General features: G+C 44.9%; 1 protein-coding gene across 3 annotated transcripts in view; it reads right to left on the bottom strand.

Annotated features, from left to right (window-relative positions):
• The window catches only part of LOC134949254 (cytochrome P450 2F2-like), a 272,832-nt gene that overhangs the window by 177,152 nt on the left and 79,405 nt on the right, over window positions 1-16,275 (bottom strand). For all 3 annotated transcript variants that reach the window (XM_063937735.1, XM_063937734.1, XM_063937736.1), the window contains exon 4: window positions 11,680-11,829. In XM_063937735.1, the coding sequence (XP_063793805.1) occupies window positions 11,680-11,829 (150 nt within the window). The remainder of the gene's footprint in view (window positions 1-11,679; window positions 11,830-16,275) is intronic.

Genomic DNA, 16,275 nt, shown 5'->3' with positions numbered 1-16,275 from the left:
CATCCACCGCCCACGGATGGGGGGGGGCAGCCTCGGGCGTCACCCCTGGTAATTGGGTGGCTGGAGGGGGGGACCCCTTGATTTAAGGGGTCCCCACTCCTCCAGGGTACCCCGGCCAGGGGTGACTAGTTGGGGATTTAATGCCAGGGCCGCAGGGACCAATATAAAAGTGTCCCCCGGCTGTGGCATTATGTCTCTGACTAGTGGAGCCCGGTGCTGGTGTAAAAAATACGGGGATCCCTACGTTTTTTGTCCCCCGTATTTTGTGCACCAGGACCAGGCGCAGAGCCCGGTGCTGGTTATTTAAATATGGGGGAACCCCAGTCATTTTTTCCCCTGTATTTTTAGAACCAGGACCGGCTCAAAGAGCCCGAGGCAGGTTATGCTTAGGAGGGGGGACCCCACGCAATTTTTTGGGGGGATTTTTAACAATTTCACACCCCTTCCCAAAGATAAACATGCACAGATCTCACTGATCCGTGCATGCCTATCAGAATACGGGGAACAAAAGCAGGTCTATTTGAAAACTGCTTTTTTTCTCCAATTTGTACTTTTTCACGGCAGTGTTTGGCTATTACCGGCAGTGATTGTGAATACGATTTTTAGGAAATTACCGAGTTGTATCAAATAACAGGCGTGTTTGACCGATGGTGTATTCATTCGTATTTTTTTTCTCTGCCTTCAAAAAAAATACGAATGCCCTCATCACTGCCGAGATTTCAGTTTAGTAAATTCCCGAGATGACACTGAAAAAAAACCACAAAATCGGTCAAAATTGGGAGCTTAGTAAATATATCCCCAGCTGTTGTTGAACTATCACTGCTATAGGATGTGTAAGTGGATGCAGGTTGCGAATTTAAGCATGTGTTCACTGTGAACTAGAAAGCACATGCATAACAATAGCATTTATCTCCTATATATTAGCCCAGATCTGTGACTTTGTGAATCATTTGCTAACGCTGGGTGGAGTCACAATGCTGGGCGGAGTCAGAGTCACAGATCTGGGCTAATATACTGTATAGGAGGAAAAAGCAGACACATGGCTGATCTGGGCGTGTCTTCTGGCCCTTTATGTGTGTCATTTGCTGAGAGGAGGTGCCTATGTTATAGAGTAGAACCAATGGTTAGGGCGGGGCTGTGTGATTGTCGGAGTGTCTGAGAAGGGGTTGTGATCACTCAGAGCTGTTAGCCAATCACCGGTCGGCGGGGCGTGGCGGCAGTCAACTGGCCACTGTGTGATTGGCTGGAGGAGGAAGACGGTAACGGGCTGGGGCTGTGGGAGGCTTGGCCAGTCAGTGTGAGGCGGCGGCAGCGGAGGACGGAGCCGCCCGGGGAGGATGAGAGCGGGGAACCGGCGCCGGAAGAGGGAGACACGGAGACAAGCAAGTGACCCGCAATACACAGCGGCTGCAGCACTTCCTCCCCTCCCCGTGCCACACTCAGTGTATATACCTGTACCTGCCCTATGTACTCCCTCCATACACACATACAGTATATACCTGCTGTACACACACCCACCCCACACACACATATATATACCTGCTGTACACACATCTACCCCCCCTACATTATATATATATATATATATACCTGCTGTACACACATCTACCCCCTCACACATATATATGCCTGCTGTACACACATCTACTCCCCGCACACATATATATACCTGCTGTACACACATCTACCCCTCCACACACACACATATATATATATATATATATATATACCTGATGTACACACATCTATCCTCCCCACACACATATATACCTGCTGTACACACATCTGCCCCTCCACACATATATATATATATATATATATACCTACTGTACACAAATCTACACACACACACACACACACACACACACACACACACACATATATATACCTGCTGTACACTCATACCTACCTATGCCTGCCCTATATACCCCCCACTCAAATATACCTGCCCTCTATACTCCCTCCACACATCTATATTCCTGCTGTACACTCATCTACTCCCCACACATATATATCTGCTGTACACTCACACCTACCTATGCCTGCCCTATATACCCCCCACTCATATATACCTGCCCTATGTATCCGCACACACATATACCTATGCTATCCCTCCACACACACATACATATATACCTGCTGTACACACATCTACCCCCCCACACACACACATATATACCTGTAATACCCTGCTATATGAGGTATTACGTGTGGCACGCTACAGAGTATGTACATTTGATTATACAAGCAGATATTTCCCAGCAGCCTTGGCAGCAGCTCTGGAGGTCAGGGGCAGGTCACATGACCAGGGACAGTTGGAGGGATGACAGTTGGTCAGGACACAGTCTGAGGTAGCTGTGAGAGAGGAGGGCATCTCTGGCAGTGGAAAATTCCAGTCAGAAAATGGAGGTGCCACTGAGAGCAGCTGTGTGTGAGAGCCACTCAGTAAAAGTCTAAAAAGAGCTACACAGACAGCAGGACTAGGTTAGTGAAAGCCGCATGTCGCACAGCCTGTCATGATTGTGCCTACACCAGTTTAAACCAGTAGGCATGGTCAAGCAATAGAGCGCTGCATAGGAACTCTCTCCCAGGTCCCTGTACTGAACTGGCCATATAGCACTCTCCTATGGACAGCTATAGCTTCATCCCACGTAACAGAGGCAAAGAGTTTTTGAGCTGCATCATACTACTTCAGTATCCCCGATTATTGGAAAATGATAACCCTTCTACGGACAGCTAACACAGTGTTATAAAGCGACAGAATAGTTGCACAGCGGTAGAAAGAGGTATACAAAGTATCAGCTGCAAGGCTTGAGTCAGCAAGAGCGGCTACAGACTAGGTACAAGGATAAGCTAACGGACTCACCGGCACAGAGTAATCTTCCCTCAGAATCAGCACTAACCCGTAGGGTGGACCGCATGCCAGTCGGGAACAATTAATTTCTGTACTCGGATTTGCCTGATAAGGTTAGCCGTTAACCAACAGATTAAGTCCCCTGTTGAACCGTGATGTAACACCTCCACGCTGAGTCTACTACTCACCTCCCCGACTCTCACAGTGACTAGCCACATTTCTAGATATAGACCGTGGAACTAGTCAGGATAAGGTACCCATTGTGCACCAATGCTACATTGATCAGCTGAACTTTAAGGGTGAACTAGTTGGGTTATACACGGTACCGTGCAGGGCAAAGGTAACTGAAATTGTACTGATTGTGTAATAACGTGCAGTGTATACCGTCTAATGTCAAATGTTTTATTTAGAGATACGATAGTGGAGTGAAAGTTACACCGTTTAACTAAAAGCATTTAAGTAATTATAGGATCAACGACTCCTGAGGTTCTTCGTTCCAGTGTAATAAAAAGTTCATTATTTCGCAGTGTGAAGTCGATTGTCCCAGACACCAGTTGGGAATTTAGTATTGTAGAAAGGGGCCGGACATACCGCCTGGATACCGTACCTACCTAGGCAGGTGTCACATACCTGCTGTACACACATCTACCCCCCCCCCCCCCACACACACACCTAAATACTTGCTGTACAAACATCTACACACACACACACACACACACACACACACACACACACACACACACACATATACCTGCTGTACACACATCTACCCCTCCACACATATATATTTGCTGTACACACATCTACCCCCCCCCCCCCCCACACACACACACACACACACACACATAAATATATATATATATATATATATATATACCTGCTGTACACACATCTACCCCCCCCACACACACACATATATACCTGCTGTACACACATCTACCCCCCACACATATCAATACACCTGCTGTACACACATCTACCCCTCCACACACACATATATACCTGCTGTACACACATCATACCCACACATACACACACACACACACACACACACACACACACACATACCTGCCTGCCCTGTGTACCCCCGCCATACACACATATATACCTGCTGTACACTCATACCTACCTATGCCTGCCCTATATACCCCCCACTCATATATACCTGCCCTATGTACTCCCTCCACACATCTATATACCTGCTGTACACACATCTACCCATATATATATATATATATGTACCTGCTGTACATACATCTACCCCCCCCCCCCCCCACATCTCCTATACATTTGCCCAGATCTGTGACTCAGTGTATAATGCTGGCCGGAGTCACACAGCATTACGAAATGAGTCACAGATCTTGGCAAATATCTGGTCAAATACCTCACCGCATGTCCATGCTATAAGCCCCAGCATGCGGTACTAGTGGCAATGTAACCCTCGGAGTATGGGGCTATGTATAGGACTGGCTGCCCCCTGTATATGCCCCGGGTGGGGGCAGTTCAGTGGTCCCTGTGCCCTGGATACCGCTCTCCCCGCTGACTCCTCTCCTCTCCCAGACCAGACGGCCCCCACTCCGTGTTTCCCGCTGCACCCGGCTGCATCCTCAGACTCTAGGCTGGGCGGCAGTGTAGGCCTCATGCCGGTCCCTGGACGGACCCAGTGACAGCTCCGGCGCCACCTGCCTGTGGGGGCCGAGGAGGAGAAGCTCCGACCAGCGGGATGGAGAGAGGCAAGCTAGCCAGGGAAGGTGAGGGCCCCATTATACATAACCCATCCCCATTATATATACCCCCCAGTGTACCCATCCCCATTATATATACCCCCCAACGTGTACCCATCCCCATTATATATAGCCCCCAACGTGTACCCATCCCCATTATATATACTCCCCCACAGTGTACCTCACCCCATTATATATACCCCCAAAGTGCACCCCACCCCATTATATATACCCCATTATACTCCCACACCCGCCCTTCCCCCACCAGCGGCACCCCCACACCTGGCCCTTCCCACACCCGCAGCGCCCCAGACTCCCTCCCCCATCCGCGGCACCCTTACACCCGCCCCTCCCCAACCCGCAGCAAACTCTGGACCCCCTACCCCACCCGCAGAACCCCCCCTTCCCCACCCGCAGCGCCTCAGGAACCCCTCCCCCATCTGCGACAGCTGCCCCTCCCCCAACTGCAGCGCATCCGGACCGCTCCCCCATCCATGGTACCCAATCCCCCACCCCCTCCCCATCGCAAGGGACTACGCCCCCCTTCACCATCGGACACCCTTTCGTCGTGCAATGGTAATACTCCATATAATACAAATATTGAACGCTGGAAAGGCGTTCAGGGGTTAAAGGGGCGTAGCCCCTTGCAACGGTGTGAAGAGCGCCCGTAGGGCGCGATGAATCACCTAGTGTGAAATATTTGTGATTTGCTTAATGAAGTTGATGTAATTTTATGATCAGCCGGTATATGTTTTATATACTTTGAACTAAAATAAAACCTTTTTAATGTACAGCTTGCCAGCGCTTTCTGCTTTATCATCTATGTGAGCAGTTCAGCTATGCAACCACTTTCAGCGACACTACTATAACATGCAACATGACCATGCATCTTTTTAGCCACCATACCTGTACCTCCCAGTCACTGTTAAGGATGCCCCTTACATTTATTATAGCATGCATCTAAATTTGTGCTCCAATCTATCCAACCAGCGTGGATACCATAGGTGCTGGGAGTGCAGCTGCTATGGGGCCCAGAGCTGGGAGGGACCCTCCCAGCTCTGACCTATCAGTTACAAGTGTTATGTACATTTTTCACCAATGGGTCATATATAGGGGCTTCACAAACTTTTGCCCTAGCACCTACAATATATCTAGGTACGTCCCTGGACCTGCTCATTGTAATGTGGTATACAATGAACAGGAGGGTTATATAATGTTACATACTGTAATATGAAATGGGTCACTATAATGTGACACAAAATGAGGCGAAGGCATAATTAGAGATGAGCGGGTTCGGTTTCTTTGAATCCGAACCCGCACGAACTTCACTTTTTTTTTCACGGGTCCGAGCGACTCGGATCTTCCCGCCTTGCTCGGTTAACCCGAGCGCGCCCGAACGTCATCATGACGCTGTCGGATTCTCGCGAGACTCGGATTCTATATAAGGAGCCGCGCGTCGCCGCCATTTTCACACGTGCATTGAGATTGATAGGGAGAGGACGTGGCTGGCGTCCTCTCCATTAGAATAGATTAGAAGAGAGAGAGAGAGAGAGAGATTGTGCAGACAGAGTTTACCACAGTGACCAGTGCAGTTGTTGTTAAGTTAACTTTTATTTAATATATCCGTTCTCTGCTATATCCGTTCTCTGCCTGAAAAAAACGATACACAGCAGTCACACAGTGTGACTCAGTCTGTGTGCACTCAGCTCAGCCCAGTGTGCTGCACATCAATGTATAAAAGCTTATAATAATTGTGGGGGAGACTGGGGAGCACTGCAGGTTGTTATAGCAGGAGCAAGGAGTACATAATATTATATTAATTTAAAATTAAACAGTGCACACTTTTGCTGCAGGAGTGCCACTGCCAGTGTGACTAGTGGTGACCAGTGCCTGACCACCAGTATAGTAGTATATTGTTGTATACTATCTCTTTATCAACCAGTCTATATTAGCAGCAGACACAGTACAGTGCGGTAGTTCACGGCTGTGGCTACCTCTGTGTCGGCAGTCGGCACTCGGCAGGCAGTCCGTCCATCCATAATTGTATAATTATATACCACCTAACCGTGGTATTTTTTTTTCTTTCTTTATACCGTCGTCATAGTCATACTAGTTGTTACGAGTATACTACTATCTCTTTATCAACCAGTGTACAGTGCGGTAGTTCACGGCTGTGGCTACCTCTGTGTCGGAACTCGGCAGGCAGTCCGTCCATCCATAATTGTATTATTATAATATATACCACCTAACCGTGGTTTTTTTTTCATTCTTTATACCGTCATAGTCAGTCATACTAGTTGTTACGAGTATACTACTATCTCTTTATCAACCAGTGTACAGTGCGGTAGTTCACGGCTGTGGCTACCTCTGTGTCGGCAGTCGGCAGGCAGTCCGTCCATCCATAATTGTATTATAATATATACCACCTAACCGTGGTTTTTTTTTCATTCTTTATACCGTCATAGTGTCATACTAGTTGTTACGAGTATACTACTATCTCTTTATCAACCAGTGTACAGTGCGGTAGTTCACGGCTGTGGCTACCTCTGTGTCGGCAGTCGGCAGGCAGTCCGTCCATCCATAATTGTATTATAATATATACCACCTAACCGTGGTTTTTTTTCCATTCTTTATACCGTCATAGTCAGTCATACTAGTTGTTACGAGTATACTACTATCTCTTTATCAACCAGTGTACAGTGCGGTAGTTCACGGCTGTGGCTACCTCTGTGTCGGAACTCGGCAGGCAGTCCGTCCATCCATAATTGTATTATTATAATATATACCACCTAACCGTGGTTTTTTTTTCATTCTTTATACCGTCATAGTCAGTCATACTAGTTGTTACGAGTATACTACTATCTCTTTATCAACCAGTGTACAGTGCGGTAGTTCACGGCTGTGGCTACCTCTGTGTCGGAACTCGGCAGGCAGTCCGTCCATCCATAATTGTATTATAATATATACCACCTAACCGTGGTTTTTTTTTCGTTCTTTATACCGTCGTCATACTAGTTGTTACGAGTATACTACTATCTCTTTATCAACCAGTGTACAGTGCGGTAGTTCACGGCTGTGGCTACCTCTGTGTCGGAACTCGGCAGGCAGTCCGTCCATCCATAATTGTATTATAATATATACCACCTAACCGTGGTTTTTTTTTCGTTCTTTATACCGTCGTCATACTAGTTGTTACGAGTATACTACTATCTCTTTATCAACCAGTGTACAGTGCGGTAGTTCACGGCTGTGGCTACCTCTGTGTCGGCACTCGGCAGGCAGTCCGTCCAACCATAATTGTATTATATACCACCTAACCGTGGTTTTTTTTTCATTCTTTATACCGTCGTCATACTAGTTGTTACGAGTATACTACTATCTCTTTATCAACCAGTGTACAGTGCGGTAGTTCACGGCTGTGGCTACCTCTGTGTCGGCACTCGGCAGGCAGTCCGTCCAACCATAATTGTATTATATACCACCTAACCGTGGTTTTTTTTTCATTCTTTATACCGTCGTCATACTAGTTGTTACGAGTATACTACTATCTCTTTATCAACCAGTGTACAGTGCGGTAGTTCACGGCTGTGGCTACCTCTGTGTCGGCACTCGGCAGCCCATCCATAATTGTATATACCAGTGACCTAACCGTGGTTTTTTTTTCTTTCTTTATACATACATACTAGTTACGAGTATACTATCTCTTTATCAACCAGTCTATATATTAGCAGCAGACACAGTACAGTGCGGTAGTTCACGGCTGTGGCTACCTCTGTGTCGGCACTCGGCAGCCCGTCCATAATTGTATATACCACCTAACCGTGGTTTTTTTTTCTTTCTTTATACATACATACTGCAGTGCCACTCCTAGATGGGCCCGGTGTTTGTGTCGGCCACTAGGGTCGCTAATCTTACTCACACAGTCAGCTACCTCATTGCGCCTCTTTTTTTCTTTGCGTCATGTGCTGTTTGGGGAGGGTTTTTTGGAAGGGCCATCCTGCGTGACACTGCAGTGCCACTCCTAGATGGGCCCGGTGTTTGTGTCGGCCACTAGGGTCACTAATCTTACTCACACAGCTACCTCATTGCGCCTCTTTTTTTCTTTGCGTCATGTGCTGTTTGGGGAGGGTTTTTTGGAAGGGACATCCTGCGTGACACTGCAGTGCCACTCCTAGATGGGCCCGGTGTTTGTGTCGGCCACTAGGGTCGCTTATCTTACTCACACAGCGACCTCGGTGCAAATTTTAGGACTAAAAATAATATTGTGAGGTGTGAGGTATTCAGAATAGACTGAAAATGAGTGTAAATTATGGTTTTTGAGGTTAATAATACTTTGGGATCAAAATGACCCCCAAATTCTATGATTTAAGCTGTTTTTTAGTGTTTTTGGAAAAAAACACCCGAATCCAAAACACACCCGAATCCGACAAAAATAATTCGGTGAGGTTTTGCCAAAACGCGTTCGAACCCAAAACACGGCCGCGGAACCGAACACAAAACCAAAACACAAAACCCGAAAAATTTCAGGCGCTCATCTCTAGGCATAATATGAACTGGGTACACTGTATGTCATAATGTGAATTAGGGGTACTATGTTGCATAATGTGTACTGGCTGCCCTTCAATGTCACATAATATGAACTAGGGCATTATTATGGTTGGCAAAATAAGCTAGGGCACTATGATGGGGCATAACATTAACTACAGCACTACTATGGTTAAAAAATTAACTACACTAGAGAAGAGGTGCCAATTTATGTTTTTGCTGGTGGGTGCTCAAGCCTGTGACGCCCGTTAAAATGGGTGTGACCTTGCAGGAAAAGACTACCTTACACCCCAGTATTTGACCCTTCACCAACAGTACTCGACCACAACAGAGAAAAATATAAATTCCACCATATTAAGCCCCACACAGTAATGCCCCTTGCACCATATTACGCCACACACCACAATGCAATACAGTAAAGTTTCTGATTACCTTTAAATTACCTGCTTGTTGCCAAGGGCTTCACGTGCTAAGTTTCATGTTCGTTGCCAGGGATTTCATGCGCTGGGTGTCATGCTCATTGCCAGGGGTTTCATGGGCTGGGTGTCTTGCCTGTTGCCAGGGATTTCATGCTCTGGAATGGGTGGCATGCTCGTTGCCATGGGAAATGCTCATTGCCAGGGGTAATACTCATTGCCAGGGGTGTGTAATGCTAGTTGACAGGGGTAATGCTAGTTGCCAGGGATGTGTAATGCTCGTTGACAGGGGTAATGCTAGTTGCCAGGGGTGTGTAATGCTAGTTGCTAGGGGTGTGTAATGCTATTTGCATGGGGTAATGCTTGTTGTCAGGGGTGTGTACAGCCAGCCCCCACCAGCTCCCCTGTCCACCCGCTCCCTCCTCCTCCCTGTCATAGTACTCCGCTTCACAACACGAAACTCCGCCCCCCGAGAGGAGTACTATGACAGGGAGGAGGGGGAGCACTCGGGACAGGGGAAAAGTGCTGCAGTGGGCACCCATGGGTGCTCATTATTTTGCGTGGGTGTTCGGGCCAAGGAGCACCCATGGAATCGGCAACTACGCACTAGGGCACTATTATGAGGCATAAAATTAACAACTGCGAAGGATAGCTGTCTCCCTAGAAGCATTGGGACAGGGGTCCCTTCAAAGTGTTGCTATGGGACCCACAAAGTTCTGGCTATGCCCCTAGCTGTACCCATTACAGATCATAGTGATCTGTTCAGTGCTTCTCCCAAACTTAACAGCCAATAGCAGGTGTATTGTTTGTGCAGGTTTCCTGTCTTTTTGGCATAATTTTTTGTTTGGTTTTAAAAATGACCTTTTGTAAATGTTGATCCGATGTTCTAAAGCATTGTAAAGTTGGGCTTTTGGTCGGTTTTGCCTGTATTAAATGGATGGTTTGCAAAACTGATGGAAAAATCCAACCCAAAACCGAAAGTTAATAAATATACCCCAGAGAGTCTGAGTAAGCCAAAGTTGCCCTAAGGGGTAGGTGCTTTAATTCAAATATACAAGGTGCAATTTTGAACTTTTACATTTGCTATTCTGTATTTCAGATATGGAAAGGTTTAATGTGGATATCGTAACAAGTAATAGTATTGCCAAAACCATATTGTCAATGTAAGGTACTAATGACTTTAGTGGAAGATGAGGTCTCAAGACTTTCTTATTGTGACAGCTTTTATTAACCCTTCTTTGAGTTCCCAAAATGTATTTCAACAAAGTCACTATTACTTCTCAAGTGCCACTAGTCACTGTTAAAGTTTAGAGCCATATATAATCTATTAATGAGCCAAATCTTACCTGTCCATGTGTAGCAATTTTGAAGTGGTCAATCTAGGCCACAAGTTCTCAAACTCAGTCCAGGTCTCCTCACAGAATCACAAGTGAAATAATCAGCTCCACCTGTGGATCTTTTGAAATGTATAATTGAGCAATGAATACACCAGTGCACCTGCTAGGTGAACTGGAAAACGTAAACTGTGTGGGGTCCTGAGGACCGAGTTTGAGAACTACTGGTCTAGGCCAACCCTAGACCAGTAGTCTATCAATAATACAACTGTCTAAATATTACAACAGACCACAATAGTATTATGAAGATCCTGTTAACCTGGTGACTGAAGCTGGTGGACTATTTGCACCACTATGAATTAATATTAATATGTATTCAATTTAATAAAAAATGCAATGTACCTTGGGGGTAATTCCAAGTTGATCGCAGCAGGAATTTTGTTAGCAATTGGGCAAAACCATGTGCACTGCAGAGGAAGCAGATATAACATGTGCAGAAAGAGTTAGATTTGGGTGGGTTATTTTGTTTCTGTGCAGGGTAAATACTGGCTGCTTTATCTTTACACTGCAAATTAGATTTGAGTTTGAACACACCACACCCAAATCTAACTCTCTCTGCACATGTTATATCTGCCTCCCCTGCAGTGCACATGGTTTTGCCCAACTGCTAAAAAAATTCCTGCTGCGATCAACTTGGAATTAACCCCCTTGTTACAAAGGGCAACTGCCTTCTCTATCATTTTTTATTCGTATAAAGAGTCAATTAATCGACCCTCTATATAGAGTATTGTGTTCATATACATTACCATTTGTTTTTCTGAGAACATCAATGAGATACCCGGCCTCCTCCTTTATCCGCTCCTCAATGCTACGTTTCCCCATCCCAAAATTACTCAGTGTTAAAAGGGTAAAATGTCTCAGCTCCTTCCACTTCTCTCCATTACTGAATGTCATATCTGGATAATAATATAAAATAGTGAACCATTAATGGAATAATGTGCTCTCATTTATAAGGATATTAGAAACTTTTGGTTTTAGATAGGAACGAAAACTCTGATGTACAGTAAGTTTTAATACAAAATACCAAAATAGTAAGAAAGCGCTAAACTGAATTGTGTGTGTCAATTATCTGATTCCCACAGAACCTTTACCATTAGTTCAATTCCTCTTAAAACGGACTGCTGCCCTCAAATAATTGGGGTGTTGAATCCCAATATTTACATAGAACAGCAAGCAAAAAGAATATATTGAAAGTGCTGTCCAGTGTTAAGGAATATTTTATTTTTAAATATTTAAAATCACCAAAATTATATACATTCACATTTAAAACCAATCCTAAGGGTCTCTATAAATAATAGATCCGACAATAACCAGTGGACATCATAGTATTCCAAAGACTACTTTTGTCTTTGTAATACTTATTTGAAACACAACTGTGCACAGTGGATACAGTTTCAATACAACAAATACACCTTATTAAAAAGCAACAATTGTAATAATGGCTCATATAGTTATATTGTTATAAATATTCTCCTACAATATGCATCAAATAAAACAATCAACAGCCTTTCAATATAAAATATAGCCTCCTAAGGGTTATATAATTAATAGATCACAGTCCCAGTTGTCCCAGGTGCTGGAACGTTGTATTTGCATGATGGGTTTGCCGGTATCGAGATATGGTACCCATTAGTTTCGGATAGGTGCAGCGACAACAGCAGCCGCTGAAGGCTGTTCGAGAGGGCAAATTAGAGCTCTGGGGAGGTGGAAGTCTGATGTATTTCGGAAATATATCAGGTTTTGACCTGTTGGATTAAAAATCAGACTTGAGGTTTCAGCCACTCTCCATATTTGGGGGTCTTGAGAAATTTTTTATCCTGTCAAGTGCCTTAAGCCTTGGGGTTCATACCCGCTTGGCAGGTGTGTTTTTCGCCTCTCGTCAAGTCTGATCCCTCATACCCATTCCCTTTTCATCCCCGCTTAAAAAATTATCACCTTAGAGGCCAAATTAAACTATTTAAAAAAAACAAAACCCTATTTTAGTAAGTTTATAATGGGATGTTTTTGGGTAATGTTGCTTCAAGAGTTTTTTGTGTTAAGGGGTTTTTTGTATGATAAGGTTTTGTGAATGGTTTTTGTACTTTCAGATTTGCGCTTGGATGAGTGTCCGATATGGATCATTGGGCACTCATACGTTTACTATGGTGAAAGATCTGGTGTGGAGTGCCTTCAGTCCCCTGAGGCTAATCTTGTCAGATGGATCGGTGTGAGGGGACTTCGCTGGGATCAAGTCATGCCCCTATTTTGGCAGCAGTTGGAGAAGTCGGGATACCCGCTGAGGGCAGAGCCGGCCCTAACCAATATGATGCCCTAGGCAAGATTTTGGCTGGTGCCCCCTAGCACCACCGCTGGTTCTGCCTCTGACCTTGCACCTCTTTCCCAGCACCATCACCCCCCACCCATAGCAGTCCTTGTACTCACTATATTTTAAATAGGAACAGTTCGCACATTTGGAGCACAGCCCAAAAACGGGCATCTTCTAGCTGGGATTGGGCATTGCCACACAATAGTAACCCCAATTCCAATTACACCACACAGTACTGCCACTTTATTCACATTTGATCATGCGATAGTGTCCATAATTCATATTACATCCCACAGTAGTATCACTTTACCTTATAAACGTTACACCTCACAGTAGAGCCCCTTATTCACATTACATCACACTGAATTGCTCCTTATTCACAAGGCACCACACCCTATTGCTCTTTATTCACATTAGATGACACAGTAGTGCCCTTTCTATATGCAAGGCCACATAGTAGAGCACCTTATACACATAATGCCACACATTAGTAATGCATTTATACACATAATTTCAGACAGTAATGCCCCTTACACATATGAGACACATTATTAATGTCCTTATAAACATAATGCGCCTTACACATTATGATAACCTTTATTAATGCCCTTTTACACATAATGTCCCTTACACATATGGCGCACATTATTAATGCCCTTATACACATCATGACACACATAGTGCCCCCTACACATTTGCTGCACATTATTAGTGCCCCTATACACATAATGACACACATACAGTAGTACCCTGTTACACATATGCCGCACATTGTTAATGCCCTTATACACATAATGGCACACATAGTGCCCCTTACACATATGTTGCACATTATTAATGCATTTTTACATGACACACATAATGCTCCTTAAACATATTCTGATCACTACTGCACAACCAACCCACTCACATGCACACAGCACTCACACTGCCACTAACACTGTGACCTCTGCATCTGCTTGGATACAGATGTGTCCTCTTAAATCTTGCCTCAATGCTAACGTTGAGCACATTTTTTTTAATGAAAATGCATCTTATTTGCATTGCTATGTGGCTAGCATGCACAAGCAGCTTCTGCTGATTAAAATGATATGCAGCATGCCTATATGAGTGAAACTGTGGCTGTATCTGCATATGAAATGCTACACACAGAATATAGACATGCCGCATATCATTTTAATCAGCAGAAGCTGCTGATGCCCCTAGGCATACCAAATGCCATAGGAAATTGCCTAGTTTGTCTATGCCTATGGTCGGCTCTGGCTGAGGGTGGTGTTCCATGCTGCTGGAAGTGATTTGACCAAAAGGAGTGATCTGGATCTTCGCAAAACCATAGTTAGGGACATAGTTAGCTTGCAGAACAGGTTATGTTTTATGAGTGTGGGATGGTCGGACATTATCCCACGATGGTTTGGAGAGGTGCGGACAGACCAGCTGCCATAGAGTTGATTAGGCGCCGGATCAATTCTGTGGTGGGCAGGGCTATTAGTGAATATTGGGGGTTTGTGGTCCCACATCCCTCAATTTTAGTTTCTGCCCCTCATCTTTACATGGCCGATGGTGTCCATCTGAATTTGAGGGGACTAAAATATTAAAACCAAAGTTTCAATAGGAAGCGCTGTCCAGTCACAAATCAATTAAACAAATCACTTTAATTCCACAAACAACATATATGGCCATATACTGACATAAAATATCAATTCATAAAACTTTAACACAGTAATCACAAATGGATCGTTAAAATTGCAAATCAATTGTTAATCAATTAGTATTGCTCAAAAATCACGGGCATGCAGTCTTATTCACTTATGTGGTTAGTCATCCACTCCGGTTATATTTAAATAGCCAAATGGCAGTCCCTTAATTACTGGGTCCAGAGAGTGCAGGTGTTCTTTAAGAACAATATTAAATGTCCTCCTACCACCCGTAGTAGCAATTAACGGGGGCTTTTCATAACGGGGACTATTATTCCTTATAGCTTTGTCTTAGCACTGTTCACTCCTTGCCGAGTGTTAGAAAGTTCTCCTCCCTCCCGTATCTCTCTTACCGGGGGTGTCTTGCTGAGTGGAGATTGTTGTTTTCTTAGGGACAATTTGGACCCAGGGGATTTTTCAACCAGAGAGTGCTCGACCTGCTTTCTCCCTTTCTCCTCTGTGGTGTCCGTGTATCTGCTGGTCCCAGCTCTATCACAGCGGCATACGAGCACTCGTACTCCCGGACTGCTATGCCCGATCACGTGAATTTGAGGGGTATGGAAATTTTTATGGAGGATCTGTTGTTCGCTGTTTTTAGTCAGGAATTTTATTGATAGGTAGGAGGAGTTTAGGAGTAGTAAGAAGAGTTTTAAGGTAGAGGCATGGTGGCGGGGGTTTCGTTGAAACTGTGGCGGGTTGGGACGGCCTGAAATTGTGGCTGTAATTTAAAGAGTTTTATAGGTGCTCTGGAGATGTGAAGGTGGTGGAGTTTGATACATTACGGGGCCGGAGTTCCATCGGACCAGGTGGGCTTCGGTCTCCGGTGGAGTTGGTACACACCTGAGCACCTTTTGGTTGGTAGTTGGGGAATACCTTGAGTGAAGAGTTGGCCACGGTATTCCCGATAAAGAGCAAGTAACACAAGGGGTGGCAAATGGCCCATTATGGCCCCTTGTGATGTGTGAGGGGCTGGACTGAAATTGGGCCCTTTAAAGCCTCCCCTTGTGATGTGATGGGGGCTGGGCTGAAATTGGGCCCTTAAAGCCCCCTTGTTATGCGATGGAGGCCGGGCTGAAGTTGGGCCCTTGCCTCCTCTTGTGTTTTGGTCAGCCACAGTTAAAAGGTTTTAAAGGTTAGAATAAATAGGGACTTTATTTAAATAGGCCGTCCCTCCTTGCCACCATACCATTTGTTTAATAAAAGCTGACAATTTTATTGGCAAGCATTATTCTGGTGTCAGTGTCAGTTATTTATTTTATGCATGTTGGTGTATGCGCATGAATGAAGAACAGTCTATGATAGACATTTTATGTTTTTATTTAAAGACCCTATAGTGAAATACA

The sequence above is a fragment of the Pseudophryne corroboree genome, chromosome 8 (genome assembly GCF_028390025.1).
Source record: "Pseudophryne corroboree isolate aPseCor3 chromosome 8, aPseCor3.hap2, whole genome shotgun sequence".
In the NCBI taxonomy this organism is placed as follows: Eukaryota; Metazoa; Chordata; class Amphibia; order Anura; family Myobatrachidae; genus Pseudophryne; species Pseudophryne corroboree.
The sequence above is the reverse complement of the archived record's forward strand: the minus strand, read 5'-3'. Positions and strand labels throughout refer to the sequence as shown.